General features: G+C 35.6%; 1 protein-coding gene across 4 annotated transcripts in view; it reads left to right on the plus strand.

The window, feature by feature from the left end:
* Positions 1-14,267, plus strand: part of BBS9 (Bardet-Biedl syndrome 9) — a 426,494-nt gene that overhangs the window by 26,377 nt on the left and 385,850 nt on the right. For all 4 annotated transcript variants that reach the window (XM_036897491.2, XM_036897488.2, XM_036897492.2 and 1 more), the window contains one exon: positions 2,777-2,890. In XM_036897491.2, the coding sequence (XP_036753386.2) occupies positions 2,777-2,890 (114 nt within the window). The remainder of the gene's footprint in view (positions 1-2,776; positions 2,891-14,267) is intronic.

Here is a 14,267-nt window from a genome sequence, read left to right on the forward strand (position 1 = left end):
AAACCATTGGTGTCTGCAGATGAAAGTGTTAGCTGAACTTGACATCCTTTCCCCCAACAGCCTCCACAAATATTTTTGGTTTTCTTTTGTATGCTGTGTGCTTCTAAAAAAGATTTGAGGCAAACTAGGGGAGACCTTTTGGACACACCAAACAACCCTTAGTAATTAGAGGCTACCATGCTGACTTCTTTTTGGTGGGTAATATGTCATAAAATGCATGTTTAATACAGAGAACCAGCAAGGGTCTTGCTGACTTGGAGTTAGCCCATCTTATACTCTGGTAAAGGAAAATTATCACATAGATTCTCAGATTCCTTTCTGATGGGCTTTAGTTTCTGAGTAAATGGTTACAGATGTGTGAGCCTAAGCCATACTGATTATGTTCTCTTAAATTTTGTTTTGCAAAAATTGTGTACTTCTCAACAAGTACTTACTAAGCATTTGACATATTTATAGAATTTAAGTGTTTGCCATGAGAGGGCGAAAAGATATGGTTCTTTACTTTTGATAGGCTTATGTAATCTGATTTGGTTATTTCACACAATGAACCTTTTAACTTACTCTGTAAAGGCTTTTATTTCATTTAACATCATTAGATTTCTCAGCAGTGATGTAAAATTGCACTGAAAACTGTTGTCAAGGTGACTTGATTATTCTGGAGAATTTTTAAAAAAAATCAGATCTTAAATAAGGCCAACAACATAAATGTTTTAATATCTATTTACTTTCTAAATGAAACTTTATATTAACTTGAGCTATATGTAGACTATAATTATAGATATACACTTACTATATTCAGTCTGTATATGCAAGGACAAAACCCATGTAATTTAAATCTTATGTCATATTGATGTTTCTCTAGGAAAAAAACGCAGAAATTTATTCCAATGCAGTATCTAAGGAAAATAATTTGCCTTTTGTTCTCCATGGTTGCTATATTATGTTTTAAAGTGCTGTCACCTGAAATTTAAAAATTTACCAGTGCGTTTGGAGTTTTTTCAGAACACAAATGCTAGTGTCATTTCATGCAAGTTTGTTTAAATATTGACTGCTGACCCCTGTATTCACTGACCTGTTGGCTAGCAGGCATTTGTAAGTGCATTCCTTACTCAGAGGGGTTGACCTGGTTTTAGGTGCAGAATGAAATTTATAATATCTATAGGAATAAATGATATGTTTCTTAGAATTTTATTCTTTGGTTTTCTTGGAGGCTAGGACTCTCCTTACGTTTATGCTGTGAATTATTTAGTTATGTTTTATTTTTGTCCGTGTGGTTGTGATTATCCCTCAGTTTCCTTGGGCCTTACTGATTTTACTACCATTTAGATTCCAGAAAGCTTTTATCTCCTATCAGGGCTAGCTGGCAAATTTTAGCCTTTCTCTTTGTTTTTTATTTCACCGGTATGTGAAGTCTTCTGTAGCCATTTCCAGGGGCATAGATCTGAGTCGTAGTGATTCTCCTCTGAAAAATTCTCTTGTTAGTTTTCTTTTTTCAACCCTCCACCTTCCAAATGAAGAAGAGAAGGCCTGGCTGAGAAGGGTGGAGGTGAAAATGACATATTTTTGATGCTGCTTTCTTTCAGGAAACTGTCATTAGCTTACCAGTCTCTCTGAAATTTGTTAAAAGATGGACATCCAGGAACCAGGATATATAGTGCTGGCTTTAAATACCTATTTTGAATACTGTGGCCTTTACCAGCTGTGTGATTTTGGGGGAAATTGCTTAAAATTTTTTGAACTTAACGTGCCTCAATTCTAAAATAGAAATAGAAACATTTCTGTTCTTCAACCTCAGTGTATGTTGGTAAATCCTTCTGGACAAAAATAAATAAATGCTCATGTGTAACTATGTATGTACATACAGACAGACATATATATTTAGATTGCTTTAGTGATCTAATACTATCCAGTTTGGGGACTGTTACATTTGCTTTATATTTTAGGTTTTTGTTTAACTTCGCACTTTTGAGTTAATGACAAAGATGTTTCTTTATAGAAAAGTTGTGTTCTGAATCCTTTTTCTTTCCAACATCTTTTAACCATAACGTTATTGTCTGGTATATCACTTACATATAACTCCAACTGTAAGTATTCTAGAAATCTTAACAACCAGAGACTAAAATATGTATAAAGACTCTTTTCTCATTTGGAAAGAACTTAAAAGTGAATGTAGCACATATGGTCTGTTAAATGCAGAGAAAGTTTCTTTGTTTTGAAGGAGATTCTTTTTGGCAGACTTCAAGTAAATCATTGTCCTATTTACTTGCTGAGGGAAGCGTTAAGACGATTTCTCCATTAAATTAGAATATAATATATTAAGAGCTTGAGTATTTTGAGAGCTGGTACAGAAAATTGAATTGCTTAAAAGTGTGGGGAATTTTTTTTCTTACACACTTTGAATCATGTCTTTGCTCTATTATTGTTTATAATTGCAAGGAACTTAACCTCATTTATTTTGGAGCTGAAACTAGAGGGTTTTATTTTATTTAAATTATTACACTTTACTCAGACGTAATGGAAATAGACAGTAAAATGTCACCCAGGGTAGTATTTCATCTAGTGGTATGACCTAGCTGACACTTAAATTGTTTTAACTGTGCTGGCATTCTGTGTCATCAGTATGCTAATTGTTTAAAATACATAGTGTTTTAGTGCTTTAGTCACTTCAAATTTCACTGAAGTAGAATTACTTAGAATTGGTGGAGAGGATGAGAAGAAATTAATATTTCTTAATGTAAATAAACACAAAGCTATCCTTTTATTTCTTCCTCCTTAGGAACCTTGGGTAATGTGGAACATGGGAACCAATATCAGATCAAACTGATGTATGAACATAACCTTCAGAGAACAGCCTGCAATATGACTTATGGATCATTTGGTGGTGTAAAAGGTAATTTTCATTAATCATGAGTGTGCTATTGCAAGTACTAGGTTTAGAATATTTAGAGGATTATGTGGTGTGAATATATTTTATTGAAACTTTATATTGAATTGCCCAAGCAAAATAATAAAAAAAAGAAAACTGAACATTGGATGTGTTTGATTTTCATATAACTGGCATTTTTATATATAGAGACATTTCTAAAATTGCCTTTCCTTTATATTTTGTCTTTTCTACATGGGCTGACTGAAATCGAGCTTTTTCATGGATGAACTGTGTGCCTGCCTCTCTCAGTGGAAGAGGGGGTTTGTCTCATTGATGAGGGTCCCTGCTGCACTTACTATAGGGAGGGCAAAACCTCAGACCCTTCTCCCCACCCACCTGACCTCCAGGGCCACTGCACAGAGTTGTGCAGTTTGTTTCTGCTCAAGGGCACCTGGACTGGGGGCAAATGGAGACTGAAATGCAGACCTGCTTCTGCTGGTCAAGCCACATGCCCTGGCCTGGAATGAACCTCCCCAGAGGAAGGCTGCCTTTTCTAAATTTCACAAGGCATTACCTTCACCAGGCACTGTCTCAGTGAGGCTGGGTTCCTCCCACATTGGGGTATATTTTTCTAATTAGCACAAGGGCTACCTGCAGCATGCCACTCTAGTCCCAGAGCTTCTGGGAGTTACCAGGGCAGGGGGCTTGCCTGTATACACTGTTGCTGCTGGTGTGGGAGGGTTTTTGTTGGTAACTTGACTCCTCTGACTTCATTGTGATAGGTTGATAGAGGAGCTGCTGGTGCCGGAGCAGGGACAGGAAGCCAGGGGGAGACACTTACCTGAGTGATTTTGTGTGTGTGTGTGTGGCACCTGCTGAACATGTGACTAGGAATTGTATAATATTTTAGCTGTTTTTGAACTCATGTTTTTATGAGTTTATTGTCTAACCCTTGCATTAAGAAGTAGATTACCTATGTTAGATTCTTCTGTAGTGACATGAAGAAGTGACCTGATATTGGAAGTGTCCTTCATTCATGTGAGCTCAGTTTTTTCATACAGAAGGGAAAAAGCAACGAATAGATGAATTTGAGCATACCAGTTAGCAGTCAGGAATATTTTGGGTGGTGAAGTACAGGTAGATATTTTGTATCAAAGTGATACAAAACAAAATACTTGACTGGATTACAGGGTTGCTTAATTTGAGTAACAGGAATGTTTGGGTTGAAGACTATGGGAGATGTCTAGAATAAGATGAAGAGAGGAGAGAAAGCTAAAATTTGATGAGAGGCTAACTTCTATCAGTGAAGTGTCTATCAGTTGTTAGAACTGATTTTCCCTGTTCTTTAAAAAAATGTCTGACATGATTGGGGGACCTAGGTCTCCTTTGTTTAATTAAGTATTTTCAATTGTCTTTCCCCTACTAAATCCCCAAAGGGCTAAATTGTATAAATCTGGAGTCCAAAAAATTATGATAAGAGAAAAAAATGCTTTGGCTAATTAAAAATAAGTTTTTAATTTTTTTTGGTTGCATCAAGACAAATTCTTTAGGTCATATATGAAAAGTTATATTTATTGCACCATACTTTTAATTTTATTATCAGATCAAGTTAACCCAATTAAAGTTTTAAATAAGTTAAATAAAAAAGTCTTGCTTTTGCATGACATTTTTTGCTGGATTTAATAATGGACCTCCCAAGTCATTATAATTGCTACTAGTTTTGAAAAGAACAGAACACTCTGTATATATATGATACCCTTTTAGTTCTTAAATTATACCTTACATTTAAAAAGTACCTTTTGAAAAAACAAGAGGCCATTCATGTTTTACTTTCCTATGGTTAAGCAGAATATTTCACAATTTGAAGCAGAGAACTATTGAGTAACAGAAGTAATTATTCCATTTTATGGGTTTGAAACACATAATATTATTGAGGTATCTGCAAGAAAACATGAAAAAATAGTGGGGTGGTATTTCAGTAAAAATTGGTCATTTTTGGGAGTTGACATAGGGAATGGGGTGTTACTGCAAATGTGACAAGATTTCTTTTGGGGATGATGAAATGTTCTAAAATTAGATTATAGTGGTGGTTGCACAGTTCTAAATGTACTAAAAGCTATTGAGTTGTATACTTTAAAGGAGTGGTATGTAAATTACATCTCAACAAAACTTTAAGTTAGCCATGGGGTAAACTCTGATGCTAGAGATGATAGTACAGTCTATGCATTCTATCTTACTCATGGCCATGTGAAACACTGGCTCAGTGAGGCAACACTCCTACAAAGCAGTTTGGCTATTAAGAACCATGAAAGTGTTCTTGGATGCTGATGTGTCACTTATGGGAATTTATACTAAGAAATGATCCAAAATGTGGAAAAGTCATATCAAGTTGCTGTATAGTTTTTTTTGTTTCACTTCATTTTTTATAAATTGAAATATCATTGATATACAATCTTATATTGGTTTCAAATATACAACACAGTGGTTCAACAGTTACCCATATTATTAAATCCTCGCCCCCTCTAGTGCAGTTACTATCTGTCAATATAGAAAGGTGTTACAGAATCATTGACTATATTTTCCATGCTGTACTACTATCCTCATGACCAACTTATGATTGAGAATTTTTGTGCCCCTTTATCCTCCTTACCCTCCCCAACCACCTACCCCAGCCTTCCCCCCATGGTATACACCAGTCAGTCACTTCTCAGTCTATAAGTCTACTGCTGTTTTGTTAATTCTGTTTTACTTTGTTTTTATATTCTATAAATAGAGTGAAATCATATAATATTTGTGTCTCTCCACCTGGCTATATACTTATTTCCTCCCTCTTTCTATCTTCCCTTCCTTCCTTTTGTATGTACATATCTATATTTATTTGTAATATAGAAAAATTAGAAGTGATCTAAATGAGTAATAGAGAATGACTATTTTGATGTATAGATTCAGTAGGTTATTATGAAGGTATTAAGATTAAGTTTTGTTTAAGGAAATGAACATCTTTGAACATAAATCACTGCCTACTCTTCTGATTATTTCCTTAGGATAGAATGTAGAAGTGGAGTTATTGAGTCAGAAGATTATAAAATACTTTTTTCTCAGTTTGAAAGCCCCTCTCCCCCCAACTCTGAAACACTACATAAATAAATTGTAAAAATACAGAACTCAGGAAGAAGAAAGTAAAAGTCATCCTGGTCAAAAGAAAGCCTACGCTTTAAGCCTGATGTTGCTAGGGTATGTCTAATGAGCAACTTTCTTGGGTAAGCGGGGCAGTCTGTTAAGTTGAAAACTTCCCTAGACTTAATCTGAGTTTATAAGAGGGAATTAAAAAATCCTTGTCACCTGCCTTTCTCTGTATTTAAGATGGCTTATTGTGGAAATGTTAAGTTGGTTAATTATGTCAGTAGTCTTCAAGAAAGGAGTTAAGCAAAAAGAAAGCCTGAAATAATTTTGAACAAATGTGTTTAAAATATGGGAAAACAGTTTATTTTGTATGTGCATCAGAATGAATTACCACTAGATGGCAGTCCTTTACAACCTTGGGCTTTAGTTGGGTCTGCCTTTGATTAAGGTATGGTAAAATATCACTAACGGAGGATTTTGATCCCAAATAATACTTTGCTTTTAATTAAAAAGAACTTCTTTAAGTTGCAAAAAGCAATGCAATGATTTAAAAAAATTATTTGTAATAGGTAACACCTCAGAATATAATGTAAAAATGCTCCCAACTGCGTTTCTCAAACTTTGATTTGCGTTTGAATCATGTGATCATGATAAAAATGCCTGTTTTGATTCTGTAAGTCCAGGATTGGAGAGTCAATTTCTGACAGTATCCCAGGTAAGCCAGGTCACAGAGATCTAGAAGTATGCTGCCAGCCTTCATCCACCTAGTGCTTTTTCTGTACCAGGCAGCGTTCTAAGCACCTTACAAGTCGAGTAACTTTAGCTACACTTACTATATGGTAGAGGAAGGATTTTAACCCTGCTCTCTGCTTCCAGAATCTTGTGGTGTTAACCATACTAGACTGCTTCCTTGTCTGGGCTGTAAGTAAACTTACCTTCTTCCTAACTCAGAAAAAAACTTTCCTTCCAGAAAGGATTGTATCTTGGTTTGGCCAAAGTTGGTGCATAACTTTGGTTCTTCCTAGATTATGGAAAACATGTTGAGTAACTTCTGGGTCAGATATTTGCTTTTTCAATTTCATTTTCTTGGTTGGTGCTTTGGTTCATAAGAAAAGTCTACCCCCCAAATAATCAGAGGTTAAATGTGGGAGGGTAATCTATTATTTGAAATTAGCAAAATAATAATTACTGTTTTTATTTAACCATTTTTGTTTGCTTGTTTATTAAGAAAATCTTTCAAAAATACCATTCATGCATTTGCAAAAACTCAAAGGTGCATTCATTCTATGTAGTAAGGTTTGGTTTTACCTCAGGTTATGTTCAATGCCTGTTAATGAGAACAAAGTGATGAAGAAATAGGAAATCTAGTTTAATGAATTAGTTGAAGAATATTTACCTAATATCTTTATTCAGACTATTCCCTACCATCCTAGAATTCAGATTAAAATTCTTTTTATATTTAGGGGAGAAATTACTGAAATGTGCAATATTAATGGCTGTGTTGGGATTTTTTTAGAGGGGGTATGGGAGATGTGTTTGAAATTGGAGATGATAAAACAGTTTCTTTGATTTAAAAGTAAACTTTTTTGAGGGAACTTGTGACCCTGAGTTTTTATAAAAGTAGTAGTTTATCTTTGTTTTTTATACTGTTGACAAGTTAATGCTTGCAAAAATTTGTGAGTGGCATAAGCATGGACAATCAAATTACAGTTTGGAAATATACTAAATCAATTTTGAAAAGGTGGATTTGAATAGATTTAAAAATATGTTAGTAAAATTGGTGAAATTTATTTGTCTTGGTAATATGAACTTTACTTATTTTTGAAAAAAGGAACAAACAATATTTCTGCCAGATTGTCCTTTGCTTTTGTTTCATTGTGTCACAATAACTGCCAGGGGTTGTCGTCATGGTACTTTACCTAGTTAAGATAAGCTTGCCAATTCAGAATAGTGTTCTGAAAAGGACAACATTAGTATTGACTGACAGAAAGCCAGTAGTGGAATGAAGAAAGAATTTTCCTGTTTTAAGGTCAACAACTGCATATACTTAGCTTGGTAAAATGAGATCTTTATATAGTCTATGTAATGTATCTTGCTACCATCAAGATATTTGAGCTAGAATTTTTCTTTACTCATAATATGACTTAGAGACTATGTAGTTAGTTATATCCTCAATTACCCCAAATTTGTCCTATAAGGCTGGGCCAGGTTAATGAATATGTAGGGAACCTTTCAAATGTGGGACAGGGACACTGGGAAGAAATAATAGATTTATTGGAGATACATGGGAACTTTCAGGGACTAGAGCAAGTCTGATGCTAGTCGCCCTTGCATCATCTCTCTCTCTCTGTCCATCTATCCATCCATCTAGTCATCCCATGCACATTTACTGAGAGTCCTCTGAGTGCTCAGGTACAGTAGTCATTTCTTGGAGTAGAAAAATGAATAAAAGATAGTTTATGTTCTCAACCAGCTCATGACCCAGGGAGCAATAAAGACTAAAATTAACTATAATATAGGTGGTAATAGAGATGGATATGTATAATTATGCTGGAGCCCTGAGGATGGAGCAGCTCACTTAAGCTGAAAGAGAGAGAGTGTGTTGTGTGTGTGTATGTGTGTGTGTGTGTGTGTGTGTGTGTGTGTGTGTGTGTGAGAGAGAGGGCAGGGGAATGTGCTGTTACCTTTTTTTATTCCAGCTCTTCATTTTTATCCTGTTTAATCCAGAGGTTAGTAACTCTATTTTCCTATAAATGAGCATTTTTATGGCTTTTAGTATAAACCTTTCATTGCCCATAGGCTGAGACATTCAAATTCCTTCTGGGGTAGTCCTTTTCTCTTGAGATTATTTTTCAGACTTTGAAGCACTTTAAAAGAATATTACTTTGCTATAAAAGATCTTCGTATTTTCAGACTACTAAGTTGACTTTCTTACCTGTAGTTTAAAGCAAGGCAAAATTACCTCCATTAGCTTCAAGCTGACTTTAGTGGAGAAGGGTATAGCACTCTGTGGGTAGATAGAGTACTGTGACTATTTATTGAGAATGACAAGTTTAAGGGAAGAGACAAGAAAATGAACTAACACAAGACATTAAGATATAAATGGAAAGACAAATTTACCACTAGGACTAAGAGTGGGAAGGGGTGGATTTCTGAGGCAGTATCAGTGAGTAATTAACCTCACAACAGTTATGTTTTTAGTCCTGGTGTGCCATAGATATGTTAAATTTGGGGGCATGTCCCAAATTCTCTATAGATAGATTGAAACTTGAAATAATGTAGGGTCTGATTTTTACTTTGTTTCCTCTCTTTCAATACTCCTCACACCAAAATGCATTCTTTTGTAATAAAAGTAATCATGTTCACAAAGGAATATTTTAAACATATGGACCTGTAGAAAAGAGAAAATAAATGATTTAGCTAAATCTCCCGAACAATAACCACTGACAACATGTTAGTGTACAATATCTTATAACCTAGAACATTCCAATGTGAGCTAACCCAGAGTAATTTTACATTTCTGCAATTTATCTATCTCACCAGCAAAAGAGCACAGCTGTTGTAAAGATATGTTTATCATGTAAACGCTGGGGCTGCAGAATAACAGGTGTAAGCAAGTAATGGCAATAAATATGTTGAATAGATGTATTTCTTAGAAAAGCTTTTACTTCATATGAATGTATCTTGAAGTCAGTTGAAGTATTTACTAAGTAATGGTCCTCAATTTGCATCAGTTGAAAACATGATAATGTAGGGGGTGCACAGGGAACTCACTATAGCACAGAGAAGACAAGTAGTGACTCTTTAACATCTTACTATGCTGATGGACAGTGACTGTAATGGGGTATGTGGTGGGGACTTGATAATGGGGGGAATCTAGTAACCACAATATTGCTCATGTACTTGTATATTAATGATACAAAAAAAGATAAATAAAAGACATATCAGATATTAAAAAAAGAAAACATGGATTTACTAGCAAACAAAAAAACCCCATATTACTTAGGTTTATCTGCAAATAATAAAAAAAACATGCTGTAGGGTATTCCTAAATATATGGTGATGGATATATTTTACTTGTCAATTCTTACATGCCAAAGTAAACTTGCCTTTCCATTAAAGTGGCAAAAAATTTCATACAGTGATTTTAAGAGTATGTACATTTATATTCTGGGAGAGCCCTCTTGAGCCACATAGTGGGTGTCCAATGGCAGCTCAGGATCTCTGGTCGCAGTGTCTGTGGGTAGGTGGGGAGTACCCTGTATCAGTACTCTGGGACGAATGGGGAGTACCCGTATGACTACTCTGGAGAAGTATGAAAGTGCTTCTGACACAGTGCCCTCTGCTTGTTCTCTACCTTGCCTTTCAGTTTTTTTTTTTAGTGTATATACTTGGAACATTGCTTGTAAATGACTTTTGTTTCATGAAATTTGAGATTTCGTGATGTGAAGTAGTTCCTGAGTCTCATTTTGGATCTCTTCCTTTTGCATCCTGTCCATACACGTGGATCATCACTGATGGTTTGAAATTTGGTAGCTGACACCACCACTGTCTCACTTGTTAACAAATTGTCCCTCAATTATTATAATGTTGTATTTCATATGTGTGTATATAGTATATTGTTAGGGTTTTATTTTGGTTCTCATTTTGTTTTAGTTCTGCAGCTCCCCATTATCACCCTGTTCATTGGTATCATGTTTTGTTTAATTCATATTAAATTGCTTGCTAGTGTGAAATGTCAGAGAGCTTTCTTCTGATTCTTGGTTTTGTTTTTTTCTTCATCTCTTTTGTTTGTTATTGTCCCTTTTTCTTCTCTCCCTGCCCTTTTTCTGTAGTGTGTTTGTGGATTTGCCAGGCCAATCTCTATCTCGCTCAAGCTTAGCCTTGCCAACTCCATCTGGACCAGTTTGCCTTTTCATGATGCTGGTGGATTTTCCTTGCCTTTATTTCCACCCGATCAGAGATGTGTTTGTTTTTCTTTTTCACGCCCGGTTTTAAGGTCTGGATATCGCTGTGTCTCTGCCTGTCATTTGTCTGTAGAGGTGGTGGGAATGGAAAGGAGAGGCAGAGAGCGTGTCTGATTGTGGCAGCCTTACTGGATGTCTGGCCTCAGCCCTGTCTTCTGTGTATTGTTAACTGTCTTGAATTGCCATTCACTCCCCCTAGATGGTCTCTAACTTGCTGTGTTGGAAGGTGAGGAGGATGTTCTCAGACTTTAGACCTTCCCTGTAATGACTTCCTCACCAGGATCCCTCAGACAGCCCTGTCGTTCCTTCCTGTCTGATTGTATCTCATCAGACTTCATTTCTATGCTCCCCTTTTCCTTGCCCTCCCTTTCCCTGTCTTTTCTTCTGGTCCCCTGTGTGTGTGTGTGTGTGTGTGTGTGTGTGTGTGTGTGTGTGAGGCTTCATTCTGCAGTTCCTTTTCTAACCTGTCTTTCACTCCCCACAGTCGTCATCATTACCTGGTATATTTAGCTTGGTTGCTGTTTTTATGGTCTATGGCCTTTACTGCTGTCTTTCTATTTGCAGAAAAATACCAACATGGTAAAATTTGTTTTTCTTGTCTGATAGAAAAGGAATGTGATAAAGGTAGAGCTTTTGTTATTCTGGGCATTTCCATTTCTCCAGGTGGTCCACATGTCCTCTGGACCTGTCTTTCTCTAAATTTGAAAGGTTTTCAGAATTTTGTTTATTTACAACCATGCCACCCCTCTTCCTTGTGTGGGTCTGGAGTTAGCACCTTTACAAAATGCACTAAATCTACCCTAAAGATTCTTGGAAACATCTATGTTTCTTTATAGTCACCATTTTTCATAGATTATGGCATGAAGTCATGTTCTTTTCTTTGTTTCATTGCTGCTGGTATGTATTTACTGTTCTTTCTCATTTGCTCATTTATTTGTTTAATCCACAATGTTACATTTTTGAAAGGGTTTTTGAAAATAGCCCTTGGACTGCCAGATTTGAAAAACGGATGTTCATCATAAAAATTCTTGTGGATTCAACAGTTCAGTTGTTTGGATGATTCTGGTAGACTCTTAGGTAGACAGTCTTTTATTTTATTCCTATTATGTGAGCTATTTATTTAGTACAGATTAATTTCTTTGTACTTGATGTGAATGCCTTTTTCCCAGATTGTTCTTGGCTTTAAAATTGTGTATGTGTTTTAATGTGGTCAAATTGTTCCTTTCCTGTACAATTTATTCTATTTCTTCTAAGCTTACAAAGTTCTCCCCCTTGCAGTTTTCTTGGTTCTGTCTTCTGTAGCTTGATTTTCTAGCAGGAATTTTTATATCTGCTTATAAAGAAGACTGAATGGAAAGAGACCTAATATTTATTATGTCCTGTATGTTGTGCTAATGCAGTTAACCTTGTAAAATAGGTAACTTAATCGCCCAGTTTGGGAAACAGAAGCTCAGAGAAGATAAAGGTCTTGCTGCAAATCATACCTGGACATAGTAAGGCTTTGAATCCAGAAGTATATGATTCCAAAGCCCATGTTCTTTCTAATACACTATCTCTTATTTAATTGCCTTGCTAGTTAGGGAGAGGGTCTGTGTGAACTCGGAAAGATGAAAGAGAAGGAGGCTTTTCCACAGGCTTAATGAAGGAAGAGACCATGTCTTTTGTTCACCACTGCATATCTAATGTGTCGCACAGTTTTTAGTACATAGTAGGTGCTAAATAAGCATATGTTGAGTGAATGAACCAAATCAGTCATGTGATTGCAGAACTGATGTTATATTTATCAGGCTTTCAAAGTTATTTTTCAAAAACAAATGTTAGCCCAGTACCCTCATTCTGAACAACTTCTGAGTTTTACTTTCTTGTTTAACAAACACATGGTAAACATCTAGTACAGTATGTGGCTATGGTAGTTACTGTCTTCCACAGTGGTAAAAGTGGAGGTAATTACTTGGACCTCCTGGATTCACCTTTACTCAAGTTGTTTCTCAATATGCTAGTGAGAGCTTTTATACAAGTCAACCTTATGAGTAGAAATAATAACTTTTCTCATTGACTTAGAGTTTCATTTCTATATACATTATTCATCCTTTTGTTAATAAGTTTCTCAGCATAAAATGTGATATTCAGACTTGTTATGTAATCAAAAGTTTTTAGTTTTCAAAAATTATTTAAATACTTTAATATTTGGTATAAAAGAGATTTCTTCTCTTTAACCCTTTTATCTCTGTCCTCTCTGTGCCCTATGAAGGCTCATTGTCTTTGAACTCCTCCACTTCTTTTATTTTACTTTGATTTTTTTTCAGTCAAATGGAACTTCAGAAAAATAGAATTTTTATCAAGAAAGCTGGGAGTCAAAGTATATACACAATATGGGCATGGTGTAGAATATAAAGGTCTGACAGCACAGTAGTCACAAATTTGTGACCGAGGTGGAAAGAAGATAATATATATAAAAGGTTCAGTATGTTTGGGAATATAATTATCAGTAAAGGAAGCAAAAATATTTTACTAATAATATATATGAGCATGGTGGAATATTTTTTAATGAAATGAATAAAATGAAGAAATTAGTCATCATAAAATGACTTCTATAAGTTTATTTGGGATCAAATTGTCACATAACTAAAAATTCATGAATTCTTTGGACTAAAAACCCTGCCAAAGAAAATAATGAAGTGAAGAATAGTCAAGTCACCTTTTGCCTCATCTTGAGGCAACCCTAGATAATCAGATCCTCAGTCTGCAAATAACCTCTAATCGTCTAAACTGAAGCCTTTGTCCTTCTGCCAAGGGACTGTATTAGTGGTTACATGCGGTTGCTGAGAGGCTGTGGTTCCCAAAGCTGTCTGGATTCTTTGATTGTCATCCAGGGAGTGAACTGATAGGCTCAGCTGGAGTGAATGAACAGACAGAACGCAGCCTTGCTTTTTTGTGTAGGGATGTTGGTGCTAATAAAAGATTAATGCTGTTTTCTTACATGGAATCAGCAAATAATGTTTTGATAACCCTTGTCTCACCAGTGAATCATATGGCCCCTATTGTCAAATAGATATGGTTGAAATGCTAGAGAATAATGTCAGAGAAGAATCCCAGTTGTATGCTGGCTCTTGTTACTTGCCTAGGCATTATAGTTGTAGGTGTTTTATAATGTTGGGGAACTTCCCTCATTTGTTTTTAAGATCCTTTATGGATCCACAGTGAGAACTCAGAAGATCAAGGGAATAATAGGGTTGATTCTCATCCTGTGCCGGATTTTCTCATATATATGGTATCCATTTATAAAATCTCTGGTCCAAGACCCATAAAAC

The sequence above is a fragment of the Manis pentadactyla genome, chromosome 7 (assembly GCF_030020395.1).
Source record: "Manis pentadactyla isolate mManPen7 chromosome 7, mManPen7.hap1, whole genome shotgun sequence".
NCBI lineage: Eukaryota > Metazoa > Chordata > Mammalia > Pholidota > Manidae > Manis > Manis pentadactyla.